This window comes from Rhipicephalus microplus, chromosome 1 (assembly GCF_043290135.1).
Source record: "Rhipicephalus microplus isolate Deutch F79 chromosome 1, USDA_Rmic, whole genome shotgun sequence".
In the NCBI taxonomy this organism is placed as follows: Eukaryota; Metazoa; Arthropoda; class Arachnida; order Ixodida; family Ixodidae; genus Rhipicephalus; species Rhipicephalus microplus.
The window spans coordinates 277507176-277533620 of record NC_134700.1 but is presented as its reverse complement, the minus strand read 5'-3'; the positions used below and the strand labels follow the sequence as shown (position 1 = coordinate 277533620).

General features: G+C 49.3%; 1 protein-coding gene across 4 annotated transcripts in view; it reads left to right on the top strand.

Annotated features, from left to right (window-relative positions):
• The first annotated feature begins 246 nt into the window (after positions 1-246).
• krz (beta-arrestin protein kurtz) overlaps positions 247-26445 on the top strand; it is a 36448-nt gene continuing 10249 nt past the window's right edge. Inside the window, exon 1 of one of the 4 annotated variants that reach the window (XM_075895538.1) lies at positions 247-464. Coding sequence is in view for 1 of the 4 variants with exons in the window: in XM_037436190.2 (XP_037292087.2) it covers positions 1072-1106 (35 nt within the window). In the remaining 3 variants the exon portion in view is untranslated. Of the gene's footprint in view, positions 465-952; positions 1107-2698; positions 2740-25850; positions 25989-26445 lie in introns of those variants that run through there. The other 3 variants (XM_037436190.2, XM_075895547.1, XM_075895542.1) reach the window with 3 other exon arrangements.

Below are 26445 nucleotides of genomic sequence, written 5' to 3'. Positions count from 1 at the left end.
ATTCCTTCAATTTCACCTAGTAACTAATGGCTGTTAACGGCAAGCGCGCACAGCTTGCGGCTTTTTGCGCGCGAAATGAGGTGAGCTCGGTCACGCGACACGACGCGACCAATCGCCGCGAACAGAGGCGCCTCGGGCGAGTAGCCGTGCTCTCGCGATCCCTCTACTAAAGAGGTGTTCCTCTCGCAGCGCCCCCTGTCCGTTCGAGCGCCTGCCCGTCCGCGCTTGATTTTCGCCGCTGGGAGTGTCGGATGCGCGAACGGCGAGACGCCGCCTGAGCCGCGTAGCGAGTGTGCTAACGTGCGCGACGGGCCCTGTGAGCTGCATTGATGCGGACCGCCGCCCGTGGCCACCCACACCCGAGGAGCCGGCACAACACGCCTCGCCCCGACTGACAAGCATCCGCCATTGCGCCGCCGAGCCCGCCTCGGAAGAAGCCATCCGTCACCACCTGCGGATCTCGGGTACGACAGCTCACTCTACAGCACGCTCCGTCAGGTCGTTGTTGCATGACGGTCCGAAGACAAGCGCGCGATTTGCACGGCGCATCGGTCGCGAGTCGTGTGTGTGTGTGCGCGCGCGCGTCATTTTCCTTTTATTTTCTTCCTCCGGGCAGAGAGCAGCAGCAGACCGCGGTCCGGCAACAGCGGCGGCGGATTTTGCTACGATTTTCTTTGTTTTTTTCTCGTTTCAACGCGCTGTGACCAAGCTGTAGGCCGGCTCCAAGGCCGGCGCTTTAAACGGATGTAACCTTCGACTCCTCTGCAACAAACAACGTGCCGCTAGACCGGCAATTTATGCCCCTCCTCCTTGCGAGCGTTGCGGGGTGAGGCTTGGGACCGGAACCATTTGACGGCGGCAGAGTGCGTGCGTCACTAGTCTTTTTCAAAGACCTCGAGGGGCTACACGTTAGCGATACATCTTGTGTAGGCTAGAAGCCTTCAGTGGGCCTTGCGACGCCTTCGGAGGACGTGGAAACTAAGCAATCCATACGTCCTGCGAGCTGAGAACACATATCCCGAACCTATGAAGCCTGGTGCCGCTAGACATGTCAAAATGCCGGTTGTATGAATGGACGAGAAACATTGCTTGACACGCTCGGCAAGGTAAACTCCCGATTTCTTCCATCATTTCTCACTATAGGTCTCTAGGGTACGTTTTCACGATTTCCCGACGTGGGAAGAAAATTAGTTTTGAGAAAACCGTGACATATGGCTAGCGCGCAGATTTTGTTGTTCCCTTTCCGTGAGACATTATGCGTCCTGCGCGTCAGTGACAAGTGAACTTTAGCGTGGATGTGGACGATCGAATGACACCAGTTGTTTTGTCTCGGCGCCGGCTTTCCCGGCAAACGCAGAGCCTGCCTGCATTGCGGAGAAACGTTTTGTTCTCACTGGCAAGAAGCGTCACTTTAAAACTGTCTGCCTGCTGCTCTTTCCGAACCGATTCGTCCTTCGCCAACTGCTTTTATAAACTCTCAAGTTGCGCTTTACACATATCCGCACTGGTAAAAGAAAAAAAAAATACTTGATGCATTGCTGATTACTCGATGGTCGTCCATATTGCGTAAGTCCACTCCGGTAAGATAACTAAACACTATTGTGGGCTTTCATTAATGAATAAATGCGAACGAGCAGTTTTTGACTAGCCACTGCATAAATAATGAAAAAAAAATGCGCGGGACGCTCTAAAAAGTTGTGCCGCACAAATATAATTGTCGAGCTTCACGAACGTGACCAATCACGAAGTGGATTCACCGTTGTAGTTGCTCGTTCGTCGAAGGCACGCTCAGTTTCGTGCAAAAATTACCCAACTAGGCGCAGCTATAGTACTTTCTTTTCAATGGAAGAAAAGTACTATTGTCTCTTCTTGACTGATTACAGTGGCTTATTGGATTTTCTCGCGCGACACTCCAAAGCTGGGGGCTAGTCTTGGAATGATTACTGTGATGTGATTTAGCAACTCCGAGCAGAAAATAAAGTAAAAGTTCCTAATGCTCTGTAACAGAAGTGAGGAACGGAGCTCGATTGATCGAAAAAAAAAAAAAGAGTTCAGTCACCATTAACGCCGAAAAACTTATCTCCAGCATCCGAGCGATTTTCCCTTTCTTTTTTGCCCGCGGACTGCGAACGGGAAATTGGATGACATTTGTTAGAACACCCTTGTTGGAATGTCTCTGTAGTAACGAATTCGAAGCTGTAGAACAAGAAAAAAAAAATTTCCTGTTCGCATTTCGCTGTACCATTTATTTGTTATTATTAAGTTCACCTCCTTATTCGAGCTCGGCGAGATTGTTTCACGTTCGGCCGCTCTTTGTGCGCCGTCGCGCATGTTGTGTTTCGGATCGCGTTCTGCCTCTCTGACGTCACGGGTATCCTTGAACCGATATTGCTGCACGTGCTACGAACTAGGAATGAAAACAGTCGTGGACTGCCAAGATTCTGCGCGTTCCGCCAATGCGCGCTCAGGTGTCGAGGCGGCATCGTTACTAGAATTCTAGTAGCGTTCTCAAGGCGGGTCACTATATGTTTGAGATAGTGTGAAAAGGAAAACATTCATCCGTGGAGGCCGCCGCGGGGGGGGGGGGGGGGGGGGGCACTCTTATCACTGGCGTTTCGCGCCATTTATATGCACGAAAGCGAAACTGCATTTTTGTTCATGCGTGAATGTCATCATAAGGACTAGTGCACGACGAAGACCTCTGCCAACGACCTCCAATCGCCCATGCCTTGGCGCGAGGTGATTGCATTTTATGGCATCCTGATTTCGTCCCTTGGTATACCCGAGCTGTCACACTAACAGACCACCCTTTGTGTCCGCATTACGTGGCCTGCTCCCTTTTAATGTTTACTGCGATGTCAGTTACCACTGTTTATTCTCTTACGCCCACTGATTTCATTGTGTCTCTTATTTTAGGAGTGTTGTATCTTGGACGTAAAGTGTAGCGCTATAGTGAACATGAACTGAAGCAAGGTAGACAGACGGAAGCGCTTCCGTCTGTGTGTCCGCGCGGCTTCCTGTAGTTCCGTGTTTACAAGCGCCACACTTTTCAGAATGCGTCTCATCGTTATGCACAGCATTTTTTTTTCGTTTATGAACAATCGGACACGTTTTTTTATTAAACAGCTTTCAGATCGTAGGCGCGATTTGATCGTAAAGAAATATGCTCTGAGGTCACTCTCTCCTTGTTCGGTGAAAGGAGGAGGAGGAGGATTGAAAGAGGAAGGACAGGGAGGTTAACCAGTCTAAGACTTGTTCGGTGAAAGATGGATTTGAGAGCTATGAGAGAGATCACTGATGCAGACTTCTACATAATCAGTTCGGTTTAATTCGTTCATCTGAATTATATTTCTTGACGGTTCTGTAATGAATCGCTCGTCTTACTCGGTAACTCGTATTGTTAATAAATAATTTTTTTTGTGCTGTCACTTACACGTAATTAGGTACCTTGTTCAAGGGAACGTGTAACAGCGACGCACCTTGGAACTCTTCTTAACTTTGGCGAGAAATTACAGTGAAACGCCGGCGACAGTGGCAAAAAGCGGCCTTGAACCTCCGCTATTATATACGGCATTCAGCCCTGACCAACTTTTCGTAGGCTACGCCGATGGAACATGTTGCGCGCCAAGTGTTCGTATACGCCACAACAGTCCAATCATACGGCGCACATCAAGAGTGTTTGTGTTGGTGACGCTATTAATAAAATAGATATACAAGGAAAAAGAAAGTGTCCGACTAAAATTCTGAGATGCGATTGTCGGTGCAGGTAATCAGTGTGCGAAAAGCTGCGTTTCGTTTACTGTATATTATACACCACCGCGCATGACCGAAAGGGCATGACACAACTTTACGATAGCTGTGGTTATAGATTTCGCTAAGAACTATCGCGGCTAAAGTATATTATTAAAGACCACGGAAAGCGCTTCGCCTTGCGACAGCCTCGGCATCGAAGCATTTTCACGATGTGCGGTCGTCAGTCAGCGCCGGTAATTGTCTGGCCGCCCCTTTTGCCCTCCGTCTTGCCCCTCCAATCCCCTTGTAGGTGTGTTTACAATCGCCGAGTTTAATTGTCTCGGCCTTCCTAAGAAGACCGCTGCGTCGACCACGCTGACCCAATCCCGATATTCGCGAAACCTCGAAGCACGATGTGCACGCCGCTTTAAAAAAAAAAAAAAAAAAAAGAAAGGCTCGCTATAGACAGATGACGATTGTTGGCCGAGAAACAACCCTCCAACGCCGGGTGCAACTATTTGTTTTGCGTATAGCGATAGTCCATTTCCACGAGAAAGAAGCCGTCTGGGAGCGCCGGAAAGTACATCTGCCGCGGGATATAATCGCGAGCGAGACAGTCCCACCGCACCATTAGCAGCCGTTCCAACCGCCGTGCTCGCGGAGAAAATGGCGCACCTTCTGGTGTCTCTTGAACACGGACCCTCCTCGAGCGCCACTTGGACTCCTCATCGTACGTCTGGTGACGCGACTGGACGGTTTCCTTAATGAAACACGTTCGTTAAAAGGAAACCAAGTTGGTCTGGTAGTCCTTTAAAACTTCAGCTTTACAGAATTACCTCGCTGCAGTATACTTTAGAGAATAGTATTTATGGATCTGTCATGTATGCTTTGTACTCAAACATGGCTTTTTTTTTTACTTTTACGCGCATACTGCGTTTTGTCCTCGCTGTCATGAGTATGCGACAAAAATAGTTTTCAAGGCGTTCGTTTGTGTTAATGAACGAATACAAAATTATGAGTGATTGATTGATTGCCGGACGCACCAGGTTATAGCTGCAACGATGATTGATTGATTGATTGATTGTCGGACGCGCCAGGTTATAGCTGCAACGAAACCTTACTGGAAGTGTTGAGAAGGCGACAAGTGTATCTGGAGCCTGTTATTTTCATATTCATTTCTGAAGGAGTACGAGCTTTTATTGCCGTTTTTTTTTATTTAATAGCTCTATTGTGCCGGCTGTCGTGCTTTTGAGTATAAGGAGTAGGAATTGTTTTGTTTGTTTGCAAAAGAAAAAAAACGTGTAAATTCATCACAGGGTGCGTAATGAAATCTTCGAATGGTTTGAATGGAGTATTCGCTTAGTCATCCACTCATGAGACTTGGAAACGAAAATGGCAAAAAATAGTAATAATAAAAATAAGAAATCTCGATGAATCTCTCAACTACCAGCGCGTCCGCTTAAGTACTCAGTAGCTAAATAATAAAATGCGACTGCCCGATTTCGCGCCTATTTTATCGATATTTGTGCTTAAATATTAATCTGCACTGTTGATGAAGACATTATAATGCTTAGAAATGTTCTTCCAGTGCAGTGGCCCGTTTGTTTTAGGCTATATACTTACCGATTATACAACCGCTTGCAAGTGACGTAGCTGTAGTCCTCTGCTCCCTTGTACGTGTCGTATACAGAAGACGTCTGTTAGATGCCTCCGCTGCAATGCATTGAGTCCGAATTCATTTCATCACAGGCTCCCGCTGGCGGATCCGAAGGGGTACCCGTGAGGGCGTGGCAAACGTTCTCCCCCTCTATTTTCGTGTCGTTTCCTGCAGTGATTGATTGATTGATTGATATGTCGGGTTTAACGTCCCAAAACCACCATATGATTATGAGAGACGCCGTAGTGGAGGACTCCGGAAATTTCGACCACCTGGGGTTCTTTAACGTGCACCCAAATCTGAGCACACGGGCCTACATCATTTCCGCCTCCATCGGAAATGCAGCCGCCGCAGCCGGGATTCGAACCCGCGCCCTGCGGGTCAGCAGCCGAGTACCTTAGCCACTAGACCACCACGGCGGGGCGTTTCCTGCAGTGAGGGTTTCCGGCGAAGGCGAACTAATAATGGTAAAGAAAAACACACGGGAGATGTCTGCTATTCGTTCGTCTCGGAGGTCATTTATTGCGATGGCAGCTTCTACATGCACACAGAAGGTAGAGGTTATCAGTTTATCACAGCGCTATATGCTTTGGTTTCCCTCATATACCTTCGCGACTGGCGCTCTTCCAAGCCTCAATGATGTCGACGGCTCGTGCCTGGTATTTACGGTACGACCGGATCCTGGAAGAATCTGCTTCGTTTAAGGTCTCCCGCTATTTCAGCTTCTGTAAAACTCCTCAGGGCGCAGCCCGAAGGCATCTATCTATCGGAAATTAAGTATTCTCTCGCCTTAATCAGGTCGCATTAATCTACTTGGCGCCCGCGATATGTCTGCGCTTTCGTCAGCAGTTGTTGCTTTGAACCGATTGCACAATTAACGCTAGTCTGTCACGCATACAGTCGTAATCAATATTATAGTGAGACAACTGAAGTTACACTGGCCTATCATACATTTATCGGATCTGGAACTTCCCCCCCCCCCCCCAACCTGCCTCCTAAAAAAAATGCCGCCATATCCACGAAGTGAATGATGATGAGTGGGCGAAGCTCCGGAGGTAAACCTGGTAAACCATGAATCCTCCGTACATTTTGCCCACTCGATTTTATTGCAACGCTCCCCCTAGCGTACGTCGCCGCACTATATCGAACGATGACACGTGCCATATGTGGCATCATTCCTATTTTATAACACCTCGCATCTTTCATAACCAACTACACGTACCGCCGTCTAGTTTATAACATCTTGCATCTTTTGGACGGACGGACGGACGGACGATAGATGGATAGATGGACGGACGGACGGACGGATGGACGGATGGATATGGCTGTACCCTTTAGATCGGGCGGTGGCTAGCGTAATACTTAGAACTGAACGAGAGGTGGCTACATACAGGGGACGCGCAGCCCACGCCTTAAGGAGCTTCGCTCCTAAAACTGTTCAAAGGAAACATTTAGGGTCATTTTCAACAAATTTAATCGAACAGATTCGCCTGCGTAATTACTTGGGGAGGCTAGATTACTAACCGTTACACAAAGCAGTCCGCAGCTAGAACTACCTGCAAGAAACACTCTCGTACCCATGCCCCTCTTATATTTCACGGAGATGCTTTCAAATGCTCGGTTTTCCCATTACCAGTTGTCCATCCTGTCGCCGTTGCCATTGTGGTTCCTACACCCACTCAAAGCTCTTTTTACCGTTCCTGGCATCCAAATGAAGAAGCAGTCGTCGAATCTACCCCTGATACAGGCCACACTATTCTTCCTGCACGAGAAGCACAACGGACGCCTTCACATTTCCACGGATGGCTCTGTTTCTTCAGTAGGCTCAGCAGGGGCGGTGGTTATTCCCGCGAAGTCCATCACAATTTTCAAGACATCGCATTTGACGTCATCGACATCTGCACAACTCGCCGCCATACGTGCAGCTCTGGAGTTTATAGTTGAAGAACCTTCGGAAGCTTGGGCCATCTTCTCGGACTCTAAGGCCTCATGTCTCAATGTCTCATGTCACCCTTTTGTCACGAACCTAACGAACAGTTAGTAGCCGATATAAGGCTTGTTCACCATAAAGCAATCGAGAGACAGCACAGCATAGCGCATCAGTGGATATCAGGTCATGGCGGTATCTATGGCAACGACCGCGCAGATGGGGCCGCTAGATCTGCACACGATGGTACGCAATACAGAGCCATCCCGTTCTCCAAGAACCGACGCAGATACGAGGCTTCGTTCGCTTGCACGTCACCTCACACTGGTACAGTGGAACTCGACGGAATTCGCAAACGCTCGCCTATACATGACTTGGATCCCGATCTCAAGCTTCGTGTTCTCTCGGGAATATCTCGAGCCGAGGAGACTCTTCTGTGCCACCCGTGGCTTGGCGTGGCCTTAAGCTGCGAAGGAACAATCGCCCATCTTCTGTGCAAGTGTACCCATTTCAACGCGCAAAGACAAGAACTTACTGAAGCTCTAGATGAACTAGGTGATCGGCCTTTGTCGGAACAAATGATTCAGGATCATCGGCCTTGTCCATCCTCAGCCCAGAAAGCTTTGAAAGCTCTATTACGTTTTTTTGCGGACAACTGCCCTTAGAGACAGACTTTAGTGAAGTATTTTCTTTAATTATGATTTTCCTGTTTTGCTATCTTTTGTCATCTCTCTCTCTCTAACGTCTCTTTTCTATCGTCTTTTATTCCCCTTGCCCCTTTCCCCAGCACAAAGTAGCCAGCCGGGCCCCGCCTCGGTGGTCTATAGTGGCTAAGGTACTCGGCTGCTGTACCGCAGGTCGCGAGATCGAATCCCGGCTGCGGCGGCTGCATTTCCGATGGATGCGGAAACGCTGTAGGCCCGTGTGCTCAAATTTGGGTGCACGTTAAAGAACCCCAGGTGGTCTGAATTTCCGGAGCCCTCCACTACGGCGTCTCTCAATATCATAACGTGGTTTTGGGACGTTAAACCCCACATATCAATCAATCATCAAGGGTAGCCAGCCGGTCTAAGAACTGGCTAACCTCCCTGTCCTTCCGCTTATTATGTCCTTCCTCCTCCTCCATCCTTTGCCGCTTTTCCAAGAACGAGAATTGATACAGTCTCGCAATTTTAATACGACGTTAAAACTTTTGTTTGTACGTTTTTTGCTCGTTTGACCTTTACTAAACCTGTCTCACTTGGTCCCCCTGTGAAATTGATGTGTGGGTTTTAACGTCCCAAAACCATCATATGATTATAAGAAACGCCGTAGTGGAGGGCTCCGGAAATTTTGACCACCTGGGGTTCTTTAACGTGCACCCAAATCTGAGCACACGGGCCTACGGCATTTCCGATGGAGGCGGAAATGCAGCCGTGATTTGATCCCGCGACCTGCGGGTCAGCACTTTAGCCACCAGACCACCGCGGCGAGGCCCCCTGTGGAATTGACATGTATGTATGTATGTATGTATGTATGTATGTATGTATGTATGTATGTATGTATGTATGTATGTATGTATGTATGTATAAAACGTCATAGCGCCTTAACGCAGTTGGCAAGCGCAAAACTGTTTCCAACTCAAAAAGCTCAAGCATGAAGAGTATCGCTGACACGTCACATTCACGCCGGCACAATTCAATGAAGACGGTGTTCCATCTCATGTTGCTCTCAACTGTACGAGACCTCGGTTCCTGGGTGCCTTGGTTCTTCGCAGCATACGTCCAGGTCGTTGCGAGACGTTCTGGCTAAGAGCTGGTCCATCTGGGTATACCGGGAGTAGAGTGACACATTAACGCTCTAAATGAACCGGACATGGACCACCAACGGGACGGAATCCGCAGCATCTGTAATCCGATGCACCCCGATTTGTTTTCCTTGTCCCGCGTTCACTTGGCACTGTTGGCATCTTCAGCCTATTGTCTCTTTTCGCAATTTCGCGAAACACCGCATATGAGCTCAGGAATCCAATCAAGGAAGCTTATAAAACCCGGAGCCACTGTCAAGGTGAATCCGATCAGATTTGGTGGGGTGGCCCGTGCTCGGTCGCAGATCGAAATTCAAGATGGCGGCGTAAGAGCCTCTAGGAATAAAGAATGCGCATCCGTGCACCTTATGAATTGCTTCATTGAATGCACACGTGGCCACTGTTTTTATGTGCCCTCGTCAGGCGAATAGAAAGAGTGAACCAAGTAATAAAAATGGCGGGAGGTGAGCAGGTGGACGCTTATTCCAAATCTCCCGAAAAAGGGAGGTGGGCGCTTGCGCGGCATTTTACGGTAATCAAAAAGAAGCTTGCCCAACTTTGTGAACGGTTATCCAGCGAAACTGTCGGCGTGTTTCCGGCCCGTGACAACCGTGGCAGTATTCGTGGTACCAACGAGGGTGACGACCCGAATAGGTTGATGACGATTCGGTTGCACCCCTTTAGTGGTGGGACACCGCTCACCAATGAAATCTGATTGTACTGTGAGACTAAAAAAATAATAACTATGAAATATAAAGATATTGCTCCATGTTATGTGCTTGTTTTTTTTTTCTCTGAACGGGTCTGCAAGTGACACTCGTGGTAGCAGATGGTTTGACACAAACTCAAATGATTGGAATAAGAGAGTTGAGCTATAGTCGCTACGTACTCATAATAAGACTCGGCTTGCAGACACGCACGCAAAACTGCCGTCGAGACACCACAGTGGGAGAGGTATTGTGGTGTCTCCATTTCTCTCTTGTATCCGCGTTTGTTTGCACTACCTGTCTTTTAGAATGCTTACCAATAGTGTGTGTGTGTGTGTGTGTGTGTGTGTGTGTGTGTGTGTGTGTGTGTGTGTGTGTGTGTGTACGTGCGTGTGTGTGTGTGTGAGAGAGAGAGAGAGAGAGAGAGAGAGAGAGAGTGAAACGGACGAAGTGAACGAAGGCAGACAAACGATGGTCTCGCCCGCTTTGCGCTCACGTCCTTGTACAACACCAACTGGCCCGAACTTCCACTTCTTGCTCGCGCCTACAAAATTATTGATCAGAGGCTTAAATAATGGGAAAAAAATCGGGCAGCGACTCATCGATTAAGCATGGTTGTATACAAATCGCTCTGTAGCTCCGTAGTGATCGGAGGTGTTCTCGCCGTGGGATCCAGAGGTTACTCACGGGAAGCCATGGCTAGAACGTTATGTAAGCGCGTTCCTGGGTGCGGTGTGTTGGGACATCTGGTTAACTGCGCGACGCCGCAAGGCGTCATCTGGTCTTCGGAACAGCGACCGTCTCGGGTATCTTCGTAAGAAGGGAGACCGGGACTGGGGATGATATCGGAGAGAAATGGCGGACTGTCAGTAGACAAGAAAAAAAAAAGAGAAAGAAAAACGCACGCACGCAAAAAGAAAGAGAAAGAAAAACACAGACAGGCACATGCACAGACGCACACGCACGCACGCAATAAAGCGCGGCGTGTGGAGGCATTGTTGCGGTTCGTACGAGGCGCCCAGGTTGCGGCCTTCGCGCTGTTCATGATGTGCCCTCTGATGGTCTATTGGCCGCTCGCGCCTTCTCTGCGAGAACATCGATCCAACGGAACGCGCCGTTATTATCTACGGAGTCGGAGTCCCGCGTCACTGTTCTCTCTGCCCCTCTCTCTCGTTTCCCTCTCACTTAATCCGTCCGTTTGTCAAGTTTCTCATTGGCAGTTGGAGGTTTCGGCGGGAAAAAATACACCTCAAGAGAAAGGGCAGCTGTACTTCGCTGTAGGGTGTATCTCGGTGACGAACAACTTCATCATGATTTGCAGGACGTGTTGTTGGGACTAGTTTGTGTGTTTGTTGATCGACATAGTGATAGCGCAAGGACACAAATACAAAGACACATATAGATGCAACGCAAGCGTCTGCGTTGTCCATCTGCGTTTTTGTATTTGTGTCTTCGCGCCATACACTATATGACGATGTTTGATCACACTTTGTTGTCGCTGTACTGTGGGACGTCGGCAAACCGCCGACACATTTCGGTCCACGCGCAATGATTGCGACGACCGTTTGGGAAAGTTTCCGCCAGCTTTACTTCTGGTCATTTCCGATTGCAGCGCTGTTATTTCGCGCGAGAGGAAATGAGAGGCGAGCCCCGCCGCGGTGGTCTAGTGGCTAAGGTACTCGGCTGCTGACCCGCAGGTCGCGGGTTCAAATCCCGGCTGCGGTGGCTGCATTTCCGATGGAGGCGGAAATGTTGTAGGCCCGTGTGCTCGGATTTGGGTGCAGGTTAAAGAACCCCAGGTGGTCGAAATTTCCGGAGCCCTCCACTACGGCGTCTCATAATCATATGGTGGTTTTGGGACGTTAAACCCCACACATCAATCGAAATGAGAGGCGAGGCACGAGGACTCGTCCTCTCCATTGTCTCTGCGCGCGAAATGTCAGCGTGTCAATTATCACTCATTTGTAGTCTCACTGATATTTTCGTACGATTAATTTCACGTTTTCTTTATCACGAAGTTCCTTTTTTTCTTTCACGTTACGTTGTACGTTGGCAAATGTCAGCAACAACCACATGCTGCGACCTGGCACTCACAGGATAAATATAGTATGCATAACAAGGTATTATTATTATTATTATTATTATTATATTATTATATAAAGTATACAGAGAAAAGAAATAGCTCAGATCCGCTAATGCCCTTTTTCTTTTTTTTTCTTCGTTATGTGGTCTCCATAGAAAGTCACTGCAAGTAAACAGTAAATTTCTCTCGAGCTTTACCTCCTTTCATTGTCGATTAGTTTCGTGTGGCTTCAACCAGAGGGTTTCTTATTGCTGTCACAAAGCGCATGGTTACAACAGTATGCCGAACGGAACATGGAGTCGTTCGTCGTTCGCTGGAAATGCAACAGTGAACGAGGTGAGAAGAGAGTAGAGCATTTCAACCTGCCGCGGTAATCTACTGGTTGTGGCTCTCGACTTCTGAACCAAGGATCGCAGCGTCGAATGCCTGTCAGGTGGACCGCATTTCGACGGAGCCTACAAACTCTGGAGGCCCCTGGAATAAGATTTAGGCGCACGTTAAAGAACACCAGCTGGTCCAAGTTTCCGGAGCCCTTCACTACGGCATCCCGCGTAATCATATCTTCGTTTTGGAACTTACAACCCAAGTTATCATATTATTTTAATGGTATGAGGGAAGGAGAGCATGGGAGAAACTCCTTGCCCGAGGTCTCTATGGAATGAATTCAGCGACGTCTCTGTATCATATGTCCCGGCGGACCTTGACATGCTCATCGTCAAGGAAATCGTCCCATCGCTCTTGGTTGTTGAGTGGGTTTAACGAAGAGGAGGATCCCATCCGTTCTGTGCTGTAGCACGGGAGCACAAAAGCCGACGTCACAGCCTCGACAATTCATCTTTATGGGGGGGGGGGGGGGCACGCATGTTAACAACAGCCTGGAAAGGACTATGGCGGCGCCCAGGGAGCTTGCAGTGAAAAGGTCTGCCGTTCACTATTACGGACAAGCTTCCACAGCCTGGACAAATGGTCCAGGTAGAACTTTCTCCAGCGTTCCTTTCGAACGCACAGAAGCTGCAAACTGCCACCGAGCACAGCGCGTAGGGAAGTCTTCCCTACCACTATTTCCTTTCCCGCATCTACACAGGAGCATACACCCCGTCTTGTACCCAGTGCACCCACCCCCACGCTACCCTTACCGACATCCTCTTGGAATTCCCGGCGGACCCTCCCCCGCGGAGCTCGGAGCCACTGACCACATGAGAAAAATGGGAGACCTGCTGCGCTCGACGGACCCGGCCAAGCAGAAGATCGTCACTGACCTGGCAGCCCACTTCATGGAACTACATGAACTCGTGAACGCTTAGTATACTGGGGGTCGTGCGGGGACCCTGGGACGACGTACGTGCCCGAATCCCTTGGTTCACTAAAGCTTTACCTCCTCCTCATCCCGCGTAGCTTCGCAGCTGCTGTGCCAGTTGCGTGATCATAGACGGTGGTGGCTAGCGTTGGGCTGGGTGGAGCTACAAGCGCCTCAGTATGTAGACGGTGCCAGTACCGCTGTTTACAAACATGGAATTGGGGAGAAATTTCCGGAGCCCTCCACTACGGCGTCTCTCATAATCATATAGTGGTTTTGGGACGTTAAACCCCACATATCAATCAAAAACATGGAATTGGTCTATGCATAGACTCTAGCTTGAAGGGACACTAAAGGTAACTATTAAGTCGACGTTGATCGTTGAAAAAGCAGTCGAGAAACGTCGCAGTGCTACTTTTGTGCCAAAGAAACGCTTATTTTGAAATAGTCACGTTTTAGTGGTCCGCATCGGGTTAGCGCACTTTAAATTACCCGCCTTAAGCAGAACGTCTCACGTCACTGTTGCTGTGCACAACGTTGCCCGGCTTTACTGCGCGGGTGCCGAAACCAGTAGTTGCGGAACGAAAGTAGCGGGAGCCATAGCAGCAACAACAGGCAACAACGACCATCGCACTATGGCACAATTTCCTGCGATGGCCTCCGCGATGGCACACGTGCTTGGCTCAACTGGGCCCCGCTAGATGGTGCGACCTGTCCAGTTCAACCAGGCGAAAATTGAACTCTTGAGCCACTCGCGCCATTCCCCACCCGACGGTTCTTTTTTCTATGAATCAAACAAAAACGAACAAGCAGGCTTTTATTACGTATCTTGATGTGCGGAAGGTTTATTGCAGCCAGTTCGATTACTATTGATCAATTGTGTGGGCAGTATGTCTGACGTCAGCGGGATCATTTTGCGAATGCTCTAGTCGTGGCGCATTTACCCTAATTTCTCGGCAAGTAGGTCACTGCTGTTGATAATATTGTCGGTTTAGACGTTGTCATACATTGAGCTTTCACTACGACGTAAATTGTTATTTGACTTTGTGTCCTTTTAAGACAAGCCATCTCCGGTCATTCGGATATGCCTTCTCTCTATACTTTGTTTACAATGGAAAAACGAGATTTTTTTTTTGTCAATTGGCTGTGGTGGTGGTAGTGGTTAGAAGATGAGAAAAGGCACCTAATTTCTGCAACCCGGTCGGGAGCACGGCGCAGTGCCTGAAATTGGCTGTCAAGGAAACGATAACGTGCATGCATATCAATTATCCTCGCAGCCCGGTGAGCGAGATTAGTATAGGCGAGAAAGCGGTCGACGGTAATAAGATTTGTTCTTTTTTTTTTTTTGCTACTGGAAATGGAGAAGTCGCAGTAAGAAGCTGAGGTTGTTGCTATAAGCGCAACGGCAGCCTTCCGTCTCTTTCTTGTTCCCGTGTTCTGTGCGCGCGCGCAAAAAAAGTAAAAATATGGGCCATGTTGACATTTCAGTCGGCCAGGATTCGACGCATGTGAACCGCGCTGCCTTACCATTATGCGTTGTTGTCATTCCCTGACATCTGCGTGCTTTTTTTTTTTTTTCGATTGTACTTTCGCTGTCAGCTCCAGCGGCCTTGCGAGACTGGATGGTAGAATAAACAAAATGTTGTTAAATAAAAACATGTACAAGCAGAGGCGGGGCAAAGGCGGCGTACGTGCTTAGCCATCTCAGGGGACAAGTTAAATATGAGTATTAAGTCAAGCTGACTCGGTAAATTAAGTTATGCGCCTCTGCAGGAATAACAAAACGCTCGCTGTTTTTCCTTGCAGTGGATGCTTGCGGAAAGTCGGGAAAAAAAAGACAACAAAACATGCAAGACAAACATGACCGCGGGCTGCGCTGTGTCGCATGCGGTGTTGCCTCATCAGATCTGCGCGACGTTTAAAGATGTTTGAAGGTGTCTTATCGCATCTGTTTAGTTGATGAAGGATGGCGAGCACTGAGAAAGTATTGCAGACGTCCCTCTTTCATTTATTTCGTGCACAGGAAACTGAGAACATACATCGCCTTTCGTGGTGTCGCACACAAAAAGTCACTAATCGGCCGCGTGATTTCGAATCAGTATACGCATAATGGTGCGACGACTGGAGAACACGGCGGAGCCGGTGGCCTTTCTCCCTCTTTTCCTTGATTCTATGCTCCTCACTGAAACTTTCTTTTCCAACTCTTGCTGTAATATACTGTACAATGCTGTGTTTACTGTACTATGCTGTGTACTATGGTGTACTATGATGTGTACTATGCTGTGTACTATACTGTACTATGCTGTGTTTCACCGTCCCCCTCACTTTTCTCTGCGTGCATTGGTATAACTGTGGGCCGGCCTTGCGAAGCGAAGAGCAGATGTGCTATGTGGTTGCTGGGCAACGTGAAGTGACGTCATACACGCTAAAAAAGTTTCCTCCGAGGAACTGCGCAGTTACCCCGAAAAGGGCTCCTTGTTCCTCCAAAATACGAAATGTGTGCAAAATAATATTGCACACGGCACGCACGGCAAGGAGGTGCACTTTCCTCCTTGTGGAGTAAAGCGCCCGTTTTTTCGAGTAACTGCAGGAATGTTCGCGCCGTGTGCAAATGATCCATCGACGCCTACACAAGCCTGTTTCCTTTCAGTCGGTGCCGTAGTGTACGTGGTGTGGTTAGTGTACGCGCATGCTCTCTGAAAGCTCCTGAGTTCTAATCCCGTATGTTTGCTGCAATTTTTTCCGAAAGTTATTTCTGAATCTGATGCTTGCACATCAATTGTATATCTTATCAAATGTCTGCACGTACTTTGAAAAGCTGGATAAGTAAACCAAAAACCTTACTTTTCATTTGCGCGAAATAACAGTTGCTCCTTAGAGAAGTAACCGCGAGAGCGCGGTTACTCCTTCGCAGTTACTCCCAAAATTGTGCAATGAGTGTGGGAGGTTAGTTACTCATCCGAAGGAGCAACCTCGATCACATCACATCACATCACTTTAATACCTTAAAGACCCCCATGTAGGGGGTATTACATAAGGGGTGGGTTACAGGTAAATGTACACAGGTTTTCAAATGGAAATGTGCGTGGTGACCTTCTCTTTAAATGTTGATGGACACGTGATATCCCTTATCTCCCCTCCTTTACTTCTTAGAGTGATATAGCTCGCCGGAGCTTCTGCCAACACCACCGACCTCCAGCTTAGACGGCGTCGCTGTTATAAAAAAACGCCAGGCCTGCGCAGAAGGCGCTGCACAGTCACAGCGAAAGCTATATAGTAAAGCGACCTTTCAGAGCCTTTTCAAAACACTCATTGGGCAACTACTGCAAGTACACTTGCTTGATACCCACTAGGGTATTAACAACAAACTTTTGGGTAGTAGGCAGGCATTCGCTATGCTATTTTTGTCATTCTTCCGAGAAGCGTGGTATCCGCTAAGAACTAATACGTTGACTAATTAACCTCTTTCATTATCCTAACATCTCCACAAAATTATATAAGTATAAAAATCAGATTATTGCTCTATTCTAAGAATAAATTCGTCTATGTAAATATTTGTATGCATTACATTAAGCAGCACATTTTCCTAGGCTATCGGTAATCTTTCTGTTATACCTCCATTATTCCAAATCTAAACAGTTATTTTTAAAACCACTCGATTCTTGGCCGATCCCCCATAGTGGGTATGCGCCGCTATCAATAGGTGAACAACAACAACACTTGCGCGGAGTTGTGTGCCAATTGTTCATGCAGTGGCTGACGACGATGAGGAATTACGGCTGAGGTGGGTATGCGCCTCAGTTAATAGGGGAACAAGAACAAGCTTTTGTAATGGGTTGGAGCACTGGACGGCCAACTCGTTACGCTATTCGCATTGTGCGACGACTGGTTGTTCTTTCGCTGTTTTAAAACGCTTTATAAGTCGTATTAACGCGATTGCTTTGCCGACATCAAGCCTGCCTAAGGCAAGTTTGCCAAAAGTCCCAAGCACTGGCGTGGCTCAATGGTAGAATACTGGGCTGGTACCCAGCTCACCCGGGTTTCGAGCCCCACTGTGTTTTTGATGCTCGGTTTTTATTTTTTTATAATTTCGCGCGATGCGGTTACGGACACCGGCGGCGGCGGCGGGCAACTTCGCGTGACCCGAGTTGTGATCTCATAACAGCTTTCGCTGTAAAAAAAAAAAAAAAAGCCATAGGTTTTTCCACATCATTTTGGGGAGCCTATTAGGTGTGTACCAGGAGTGGTTTTACCATTCGCTACAGCCCTTCGTAGCATTAAATTGAATCTCGGGCTATAAAGAATTTTTATTATATCAAAACTCTGCTACATTTGTTCGCTGACGCTGCCTGCAATTATTGCTTACGACTACACGATGTACAACAAATTACAGATTCTCGCGATTGATCAATTATACCTCTGGAATCCGAGGGGGTGATTTTGTGCCACTGTAGTCTCCGGCAAAACTGCACAAGACGTTTACAAGTTCTAAGCCCCGCGCTCATTATTATGTCATTTTTAAAGTCGCTGTGCTCTCATTACAACGCATGCTCTACATGACGTAGCGTAAACTGCAGGTTCCAGACCAATATAGCACCGTCATCACTCCCAACTATTTCAATGTGATCGCATCTCACAGGTCGGTCCCGGTGTTTTTCAGTTGACGCGGCAAGCGAATTGTCTTGGTCCCCTACCAGCCTGCACGACCATCGTGGCGTGCGTTCACATCAGCCGTTGCTATGGCTAGTGTTTCTGTACTATGCATATACGCTATGGTGCCAACATTACCCAAGCACCTAGCCCCTCCTTCCCGGCCTTTCGAGCTCCCCTTTTCCCCACGAAACCCATTTCCATTTCCCTCGTGGCGCTGAGTGATTCCTGCTGCTGAAGGGTCGTTGGAGATAACGTCCAACTTGCCGCGCCCTGCCTTGCCTCCCGCCCCTGTGTGCGCACACTAGATATGACGGAAGCGCGAGTCGCGGTCAGTTATAAGCTAACTGCAAGCAACACTGCGGTTTGTGTGACGGACGGCGAGCGCATGCTGACGGGACCGACGACGGGCGTTGTAGCGACCTCGTGCATAATGTACACTGCAGAGCAATAAAATACATCGGACGGCAGCATAAATGGATATGTAGCGTGCCGTTCTGTCGTCCGTCTCTCCTTAATTGCGCCGCTACTGCAGTGCACGAACGATGTCACACCAACTTGCCCATCAGCCTGCATGTCCTTTTGTACGCGACAGCTGTTGTACGCGTTCGGCTTTTATACGTGATGTGTCCGCGTCTCCCGTATACTCACGTTGCTTTTCATTGACTTCCGCAAAGGGTCGCGGCTTGCATACGTGACGGCGATTCCGAGTGGGTTAATTCACTTTTTTTTTATGAACAAATGCGACGAGTCGGGGCAATGTTTCGCGGCTCGATTGACGCAAGCGCGGTGCAGAGGGTGGGACGGATAACGTGGCATCGCAAAAGTGCGAAGCCCTACAGCGCGCGCGTATACGCATTCGTTCCGACAATGCGGAACTTTTGTACGACGGCCACGTCTTTTGTTGGGGGCTCGAACGAAATTTGGAGTACGCGTTGCATACGATCGGGTCGCTTTGTTCGTTGGTGGCGGACGATGGCGTGCACTTTTTGTTGCTCTACAAGTATACGGGGTTGATGGGCCGAGAATTCGGGCGTCATCTGTGGTATGAGAAAGACCGAATGAATAGGCGACGGGGGTGGAAGTGTTCAGTTGAAGCAGGCGACGCGGAAAAGAAATCTAGATGCTCCGTTGTAGACTGCTCCCCTTTTTTCCGTGCTCTTCTGCTATACGCTTTGTCACTCCCACCTTTCGGATGTTTTGTGTGTGTGTGTGTGTGTGTGTGTGTGTGTGTGTGTGTGTGTGTGTGTGTGTGTGTGTGTGTGTGTGTGTGTGTGTGTGTGTGTGTGTGTGTGTGTGTGTGTGTGTGTGTGTGTGTGTGTGTGTTAACGTGCACTTTTCTGGCGCCAATCGCAAAGCGGCTGATGGGCTTTCTTCATTTTTTTTCTTTGTTACCGTCCTTACGCCATCTTCACGTCTGCTTATTCTTCTCGGTCGTCTGCTCGCTGGGAGCTTCTGCTATTTACAGCCGGCTAAGCTTGAAGAGTGTGGGGAAATAAAAAGAAGCAACGAAAGTGCGTCGGAAGAAATAAGCAAGCTCGTGCGGAACATTTGCGCCGAAACGTAAGCACACAAACAAAGTTTGTCTATGAGAAAACGCCTTTCCGAAGTTGCGATCCGAACGAGCGCAACAGTGAAGAATCGCGCGGGCTCGCCGAATGACAAGTGCCGCGCATCCGGCGCCTTTTGTGCGGCGGCGGGTAAAAAAGGCCGCCGCGTCCGACAGCTCGTGAAAGGAGCGCGCTAGGGAGGGCGGCCGTGCAAGAGAAAAGCGCTCGGCCCTTTCAAGGTAGTGTGCGGTAATAATAGGAAGTGCCCCTACAGCTCTCTGCGCACGCCAAGCTAAACGCGCGAAATGTTGACGCGCGGGAGTGGCGTCAGAGTGTGCGAAGTATTAAGGCCGCCACGGCGGGCGGTCTAACATCGAAAGGTCGCGGACACACGTGCGAATAGTGTACACGTACAAATACGCGCGCTCCGGATGTATACGACGAGAAGTGCGCAAACTGCTGAAAACGTGCACCCAACACCTTGCATGCACTGCTTGACGCGGACCGATATTAACCCCCCCCATATTCACATACGCTCCTCGCCTCGGCTTTCACCCTTCACTCACACAGAGTTGTGCGCTGCGCCACTGCTCGGCTGAAAATGACGGTGAGCTACTGAAGAATAGCAGCGAATTGCCACTGATGTGCAGTTACTTTCCCTGCCTAGAGATGGCGCTCCCATCGGCTTTCTCAAGTGAAGGTGGAGCGTTGAGTGAAGGGGCGTTCTAGAATACGGGGGTAAGTCTCCGATTCGAATGAGTAATGCACAAAGAATACCTGTACGGGTATTATGTCCCCCAAAACCACCATATGATTGTTGAGGTCGCTGTACACGACAGCTCCGTATGATCTCGATCATCTGCTGCTCTTTAACGTGCACCTAAATCTAAGCACACGGGCCTACAGAATTTCGCATCCATTCAAACGCGGCCGCCAACGGCGGGATTAAATTTCGAGACTGAGTACACAGTCAAGAGCCATATCCAGAAGACCACCGTGGCGGGTGCATAAACAGGGGTCTTAAAACAAGTTGAACGCGGTGGCAGAACGCGCTCTTTACCGTTTTGCTATTGTTTTCGCGTTCCGCTGAATGTTTCAGCTTTTGCAGGGCCGTATATTATAACTACGAGTGTTCAACTTTGTCGCTAATTTGATGAGTTGGTGGATATATGCATGGTCCCACGCGGGCGTTCGGGGATCGCACTGGGTGTAACGAGGAAGACATGACTAATGCATTTATACGACACGCCACATGGCGCTTGTCTTTCGACGCGCCCATGTCCGCGGGAATTCAGCAGGGCGCAGCTGGCGAGCTTTCGACGTTGCGTACAGAGAGATCTATAGATATTGTCACGGCTAAAGGCCGGGCAAGAAGACAGAGGACGATGAAGTGATGAGCGTGGACAGCACTCACGGTTCCTCCGAGGAAGAAGAAGTCGAAGCGGCTGCTCTTTTGTTCTGTTAATACAGACCTCGTTTTTTTCTGGTCGCACCGTCGTCCTGTATTCTGTTATTTTCACCTAGCGACAATATACATGTGGCCGTTCGCACGTCACACTCGTATGCCGGCGTGTCGCTGGGCGTTTTTCGCGCCTTTGCACGAACGGCCGCTTGTCGCGTGCAAACTTTGATCTGAAGTTTGCGCTCAATTCTCTTAGCTAACCTAACGGCGTCACAACACGCGGCATCAGCGTGTTGGACTCGTCTCTGTCGCACAAACACGGTACACTCCAAATAAACAACTCGCGCGTCAACCGTCGCTATGACCTATGCACAAGCACTTCTTGTGATCCTTCCACGTCAACTGTTAGTGAAGGACGTGGAAATTCCAGCTGAAAAACGCCAAACACAAAAGGACTAAACGTGACCGCGCACACGCTCCGTTTCAAATCAGCGTCGCCAGATGACGGCACCAACGGCGCTGCGCCAAACGCTGCGCAGGTCCGTTGGCGCAGGTCAGCGTTTCCGGCAATCGCGTATTCTGCAAAGGTCCGCTCGTCTGCGCCAATACGTGTACGTAACGTATTTACGATGCGAAATAAAGTGAAACTCCCTATAGCCGAAATACGCCCAGTTTCTGTTTGCAGCGGCGGACCTCTGTCAGCATCAGTCCTCGACGATATAGCTGTCATTAGGGAGCTTTAGAATGGCGTTAACAGGCATAGCGGGCGCCATATGAGATTTAGAATAGCGCCCCCCCTTTCCCACCCCCGCAAACCCAAACACACAATCGCAGCGACACCATTGCCTCGAAACCAACGCTTTGCGGGCCGCACGCTATTACGGATCTCCTGCGGGCGGGCCGCGAGTGGCGACTCGCGTTACGACGCATGCGCAGTGGCAGCGACCGCAAGGGCTCGCGGTGCGCTATTCCAAAGCTCCCTATTGCTCAGATTGTGTGTACACACAGCGAACTGCGCTCTGCATGCGACGCCGAAAACACGCAGACAAGTTGTCCCTGTGGGCGATGCATGACGGCTATCGACAAATGTTTGAAACCGGCGAACGCCTGTTTGCAGAGAGAGAGAGAGAGAGAGAGAGAGAGAGAGAGTGTGTGTGTGTGTGTGTGTGTGTGTGGTGTGTGTGTGTGTGTGTGTGTGTGTGTGTGTGTGTGTGTGTGTGTGTGTGTGTGTGTGTGTGTTGCGCGCACGACAATCATTCTTCAGGCACTGCGCCGTGCACCCGACCAGGTTGCAAAAATTAGGTGCCTTTTCTCATCTTCTAACCACTACCACAATCATTCTTCAGGGGGGGGGGGGGGGGGGGTCTATGGCGATTGCGCGCGCGAGGTCTCGTCCCGCATGTCGACGCCCGAGCTCGCTGCCAGGCGGCCGGGAAGTGACTGTTTACGCGCGCCAGACGCGGTTCTTATACCGTAATGGAAACACGGCGCACATCGGAAATAACGCGCCCTGCTCGGCGCGGCAAAGCACTCACTCTGCAGGACGCGCTGATTGAGAGAAAGCGAAAGGTTGGAGGGGGGAGAATGTAGGCCGCGCGAGCTTCCGGCACGGACCGCTGCAGGCGCGCGCTATCGGTTTGCTACGTACGACATGACGCACTTTTCGAGAGACGAAGCTTATCTCGGGACATTATATTATCGGAGGGACGAGACTTCCTTTCTTCCTTCTTACCGAGTGTGCGCGCGTGTGCTGCCGAATGTGGCTGTGTTTATCTCTTTTCCCTCTCTGCTCTATATCTTTCATCTCCCCCATCCCCTTCCCATGCGCAGGGTAGCAAACCGGCTGCCTATAGGCTGGTTAACCTGCCTGCCGTTCTTTTCCTCCTATTTCCCCATGCGCACGGTAGCAAACCGGCTGTCTAAAGGTAGGTTAACTTCCCTGCCGTTCTTTTCCCCCTATTTTCCTTCCTTCTATTTTTCTTTTCCCTTTCCTTTTTGCCTTGTGTACACTCTTAGCCACAGCATGGATTGCGGACGCCCGCTCCGCACGTTCAAATCTCCCGCGTCTTCCCTGTGACGTCGAGTTGTGCTTCGCTTACAGACTGGCATTGCAGAAAATGGCGCCACTTTATTCAACAATAACCAGTTATTTACATTATCACAATTCACCTCCCCTGGTCCCTATATGCGTGAAGTGCAAGTTGTTGCACTCCGCACGAAGAAGAAATTAATCGTTAATTCGGAGCTCGCACAAAAAGCGCGCCCCAAAATCGTAGCGTGGTTTTTGGCACGTAACAGTGTATAATATAGTTCATTTTTACGAAGATAACCTTTGTTCTTTTTTGCCCCACCGCGGTGGCTGCATTTCCGGTGGAGGCGGAAATTTTGTAGGCCCGTGTGCTCAGATTTGGGTGCACGTCAAAGGACCCCAGGCGGTTCGAAATTTTCGGAGCCCTCCACTACGGAGTCTCTCATAATCATCATATGGTGGTTTTGGGGGCGTTAAACCCCTCATATCAATCTGTCAACCTTTGTTCTTTTTCTGTAAAGCGTTTTTTTCATTTCGGCCGTCGACTCGGTTATGCTATCCGGGGGGCGTGCGCCTATAGAGACGATAATACTCAGAACAGAATTGCGACCAGATTATCCATTATCATCTAGCGTCTTTGAACTAATGAACAGGATGCATAAAAAAAAAAGTCTTCAGTATATATACGCACATATCATCGGGGTTTTATTGTTCACTGGGGCCGTTTCAACTGAACAAATGAATGGATTGACTTCTACCAGCAGTGGCCGAGAAAAAATCATTGACCTCGTTAGCATATGCGAGGGTAATTGACATTTAGAAGCTGTAGTTTCGCACTTCTGTTAGTTTTCGCAAGGATCTTCTCTTTCTATAAACTTCCAAAGGAGAAACAGTGGTTACAGACGACACGGACGGCGATTCGTCGCAAGTTCTGGGCTGTACTAATCTTCTGACTTGTATACTAGAAGGGGACTAGCTTCAACAATTGGATAGTCGACATTTGTGAAAGTATTTACGCGTCGACGTCTGTCACTGGCGTCGCGGCGTAAATTGCCATACGTAGTACATTTGCACACATGTGTTCGTATAAAACTCTACATCGCCCCTAAATCGACAAGTGTTACGGGTGAACCGGGATTGGCTGCGTAAGACGTCTTACACAGAATACAAGCCTTGAGTGTTCTTATTTGGTGGCCGATGATGACACCAAGTTCTGACGACTTTCTTTTTTTTTAAGTCTGCGTTTCGGTTGACGTGGCTTATATAGTCACGTCAAGCTTTGACGTCGCGACAGAAAAAACTATATGCTGCGCATGAAAGGTGAACCCACCAAGTGTTTCGTATGTGTCGTTCTATACGGTCGACACATGCGACGTCCTTGCTGAAAGCGCGCCTTTATGACGCGCGCTCTCGAGGGCCAGCTTTGATGATGGCAAGCACGACGTGCAAGCAGCTAATGTGCTTTTGCGTTAATTGAGCGCGGGAGCCGTAAACGGAAGCGACAACGGCTAGACGCCCGATAAGCATGCGAGGTTGCACGTGTCACGCCGCCCGCGTTACGCGACGAGTTAATTGTCGTTAAATGTTCGCAAATCAGTTCTGCGTAAGCTCATTAGTTGGCGCGAGGGTGAAATCGTCACCCTGTCGGGGTGCGCACCCTTGCACCGCACTCTGGAATTTCCCTCTTTGGTTTGAGCCAGCTGGGAACTACATCCTGGAAATTTTCTTCGTTGATTTGAACCAGCTGGACACCTTTTGCGAAATTCCAATGGATTTTCTCGGCAGCTCCGTGCTGCACACGCGCGCACACACACACACACACACACACACACACACACACACACACACACACACACACACACAAACACATGGCCTTTGAAATCGCTCACCTGCGGGGGCACATGTCCCAGGGGCGCCACTGCATATGCAGTTTCGAAACTTCCTTTAACTTTGTAATTTGTTATTCCTTTCGAGTCGAACCTTATACTTTTCCCTCCACCGCCAATTTCTGGTTGCGCATATATTACCCGAGGCAGAATTAATCTGCACCTCGGTCATAGCCACGTGGTCATAGCATGCGCATGTAATTCTGCATATTCATGCTGCAGGCGCTTACCAAGGACCACCGGGTCCTTCGTAAGAGGGAAAAGTCCGGCTGGGTAGCTTTTCTTTTATGCGGCGAGGATTCAGTGTTTTTTTGTTTCTTTTCCTTGGCGCATCCTCTGGGAGAGCTTCTCAGGGCATACTCGAAGAAAAAAAAACTGCGCAAAAAAGCACAAGACAAAAAGAACACACACACACACACAGTCTTTTCTTTAAGCACGTTACCCTAACACGCCCACATCAAACTCCTGTCTGTCTCTCTCAGTACGGAGCGCGGAATGGTAAAGAAGACAAAAGTGCTAGATAAATAGTCCCATTTCTGTCGGCTGTCGTGCGCGGCGCGCTGGCCGCCTTGTCTCTCTCCGTAGCTGAGCGCAGTCATAGCCGATATCGGATTATCGACTTTCTCCGCGGCCCAAGAAGCTGTCGTGTTTACCCCGTTCCTATCTGAAAGACGGGCTCGACAGACGGGCAGCAGGTCTGCGCGGGAACGAAACCGCCTGTCAAGTCGACGAGAACGTATCGGCCGGACGCCCTGTACTCGAAATAGATTACGCATATAAGCGATCCATGCGCAAACTCTGCGGGCAGTGGGATAAAGCGAAACATCTTTGCCTTGCACGCTGCTCGCATTCGCTCTCCCAGCTGTCAGAAAAGGAGCGACAAATGCGAAGAAGGTTCGCAGGCGGCTGCAAGGTGAACCCGGGCCACACTAGAGGGCACCAGTGTTGCGCGCGCTGCTCCGATCGGCACGGAAATTGCATTTCCGTTTTTTTTTTTTTTTGCTAGTAGTGCGTGCGTCACTTGATACGCGATGTTGACGATATCTCTCAACGTGTTGACGTCCTCTGCAGTGTGTAACGAGCCGATCCGGACGCGAGGCGCTTTGAAGGATGCTAAAGTGAAACACTGAATCACTCTCAACTAATAAAACATTCTTTCAAAACGGTACCGTCGACAATTCGACGGTCGTAAGTTCATTGTTAGAAGTTAAAAAGGAACGTTTTTTTTATATTATTATTATTCGCGCCGATACGCTGACCGACACTTCAACGGCAGTGTGAGGTGAGTGATTTCAGATAATTCGCATTTTGACCATGTGGGCTCAATAAATGTTCCTAGTACATACCTTGTTTAAGCCCCAGAATGCAGTGTAATCAATTTTGAATATGAATTCCACTGAGATCTATATAATATAGTTCAAGACACTGTTGCCACCTGCATTTTCATTTCCTCCCCCCCCCCCCCCCCCATATTTTTTTAGGGGCGAAGCTCCTTTTGTACATCCTTCGATGTTGTACGTAGCCACCGATGGCACATACCCGCTCTAGAGCGGGTATGTGCCACTGGAGTGTTCGCTGGATGAACGCGCACGGCCGGACGCATCGACGGACGGACGCGCGGAGCGGTTATGTGCCACAGGAGATGCGAGATGGCGGTACTTAGTGTTCACTAGATGGACGCACGGACGGACGAATAGACATACTAGAGGACGGACGGACAGATAGACGGACGCGCGGAC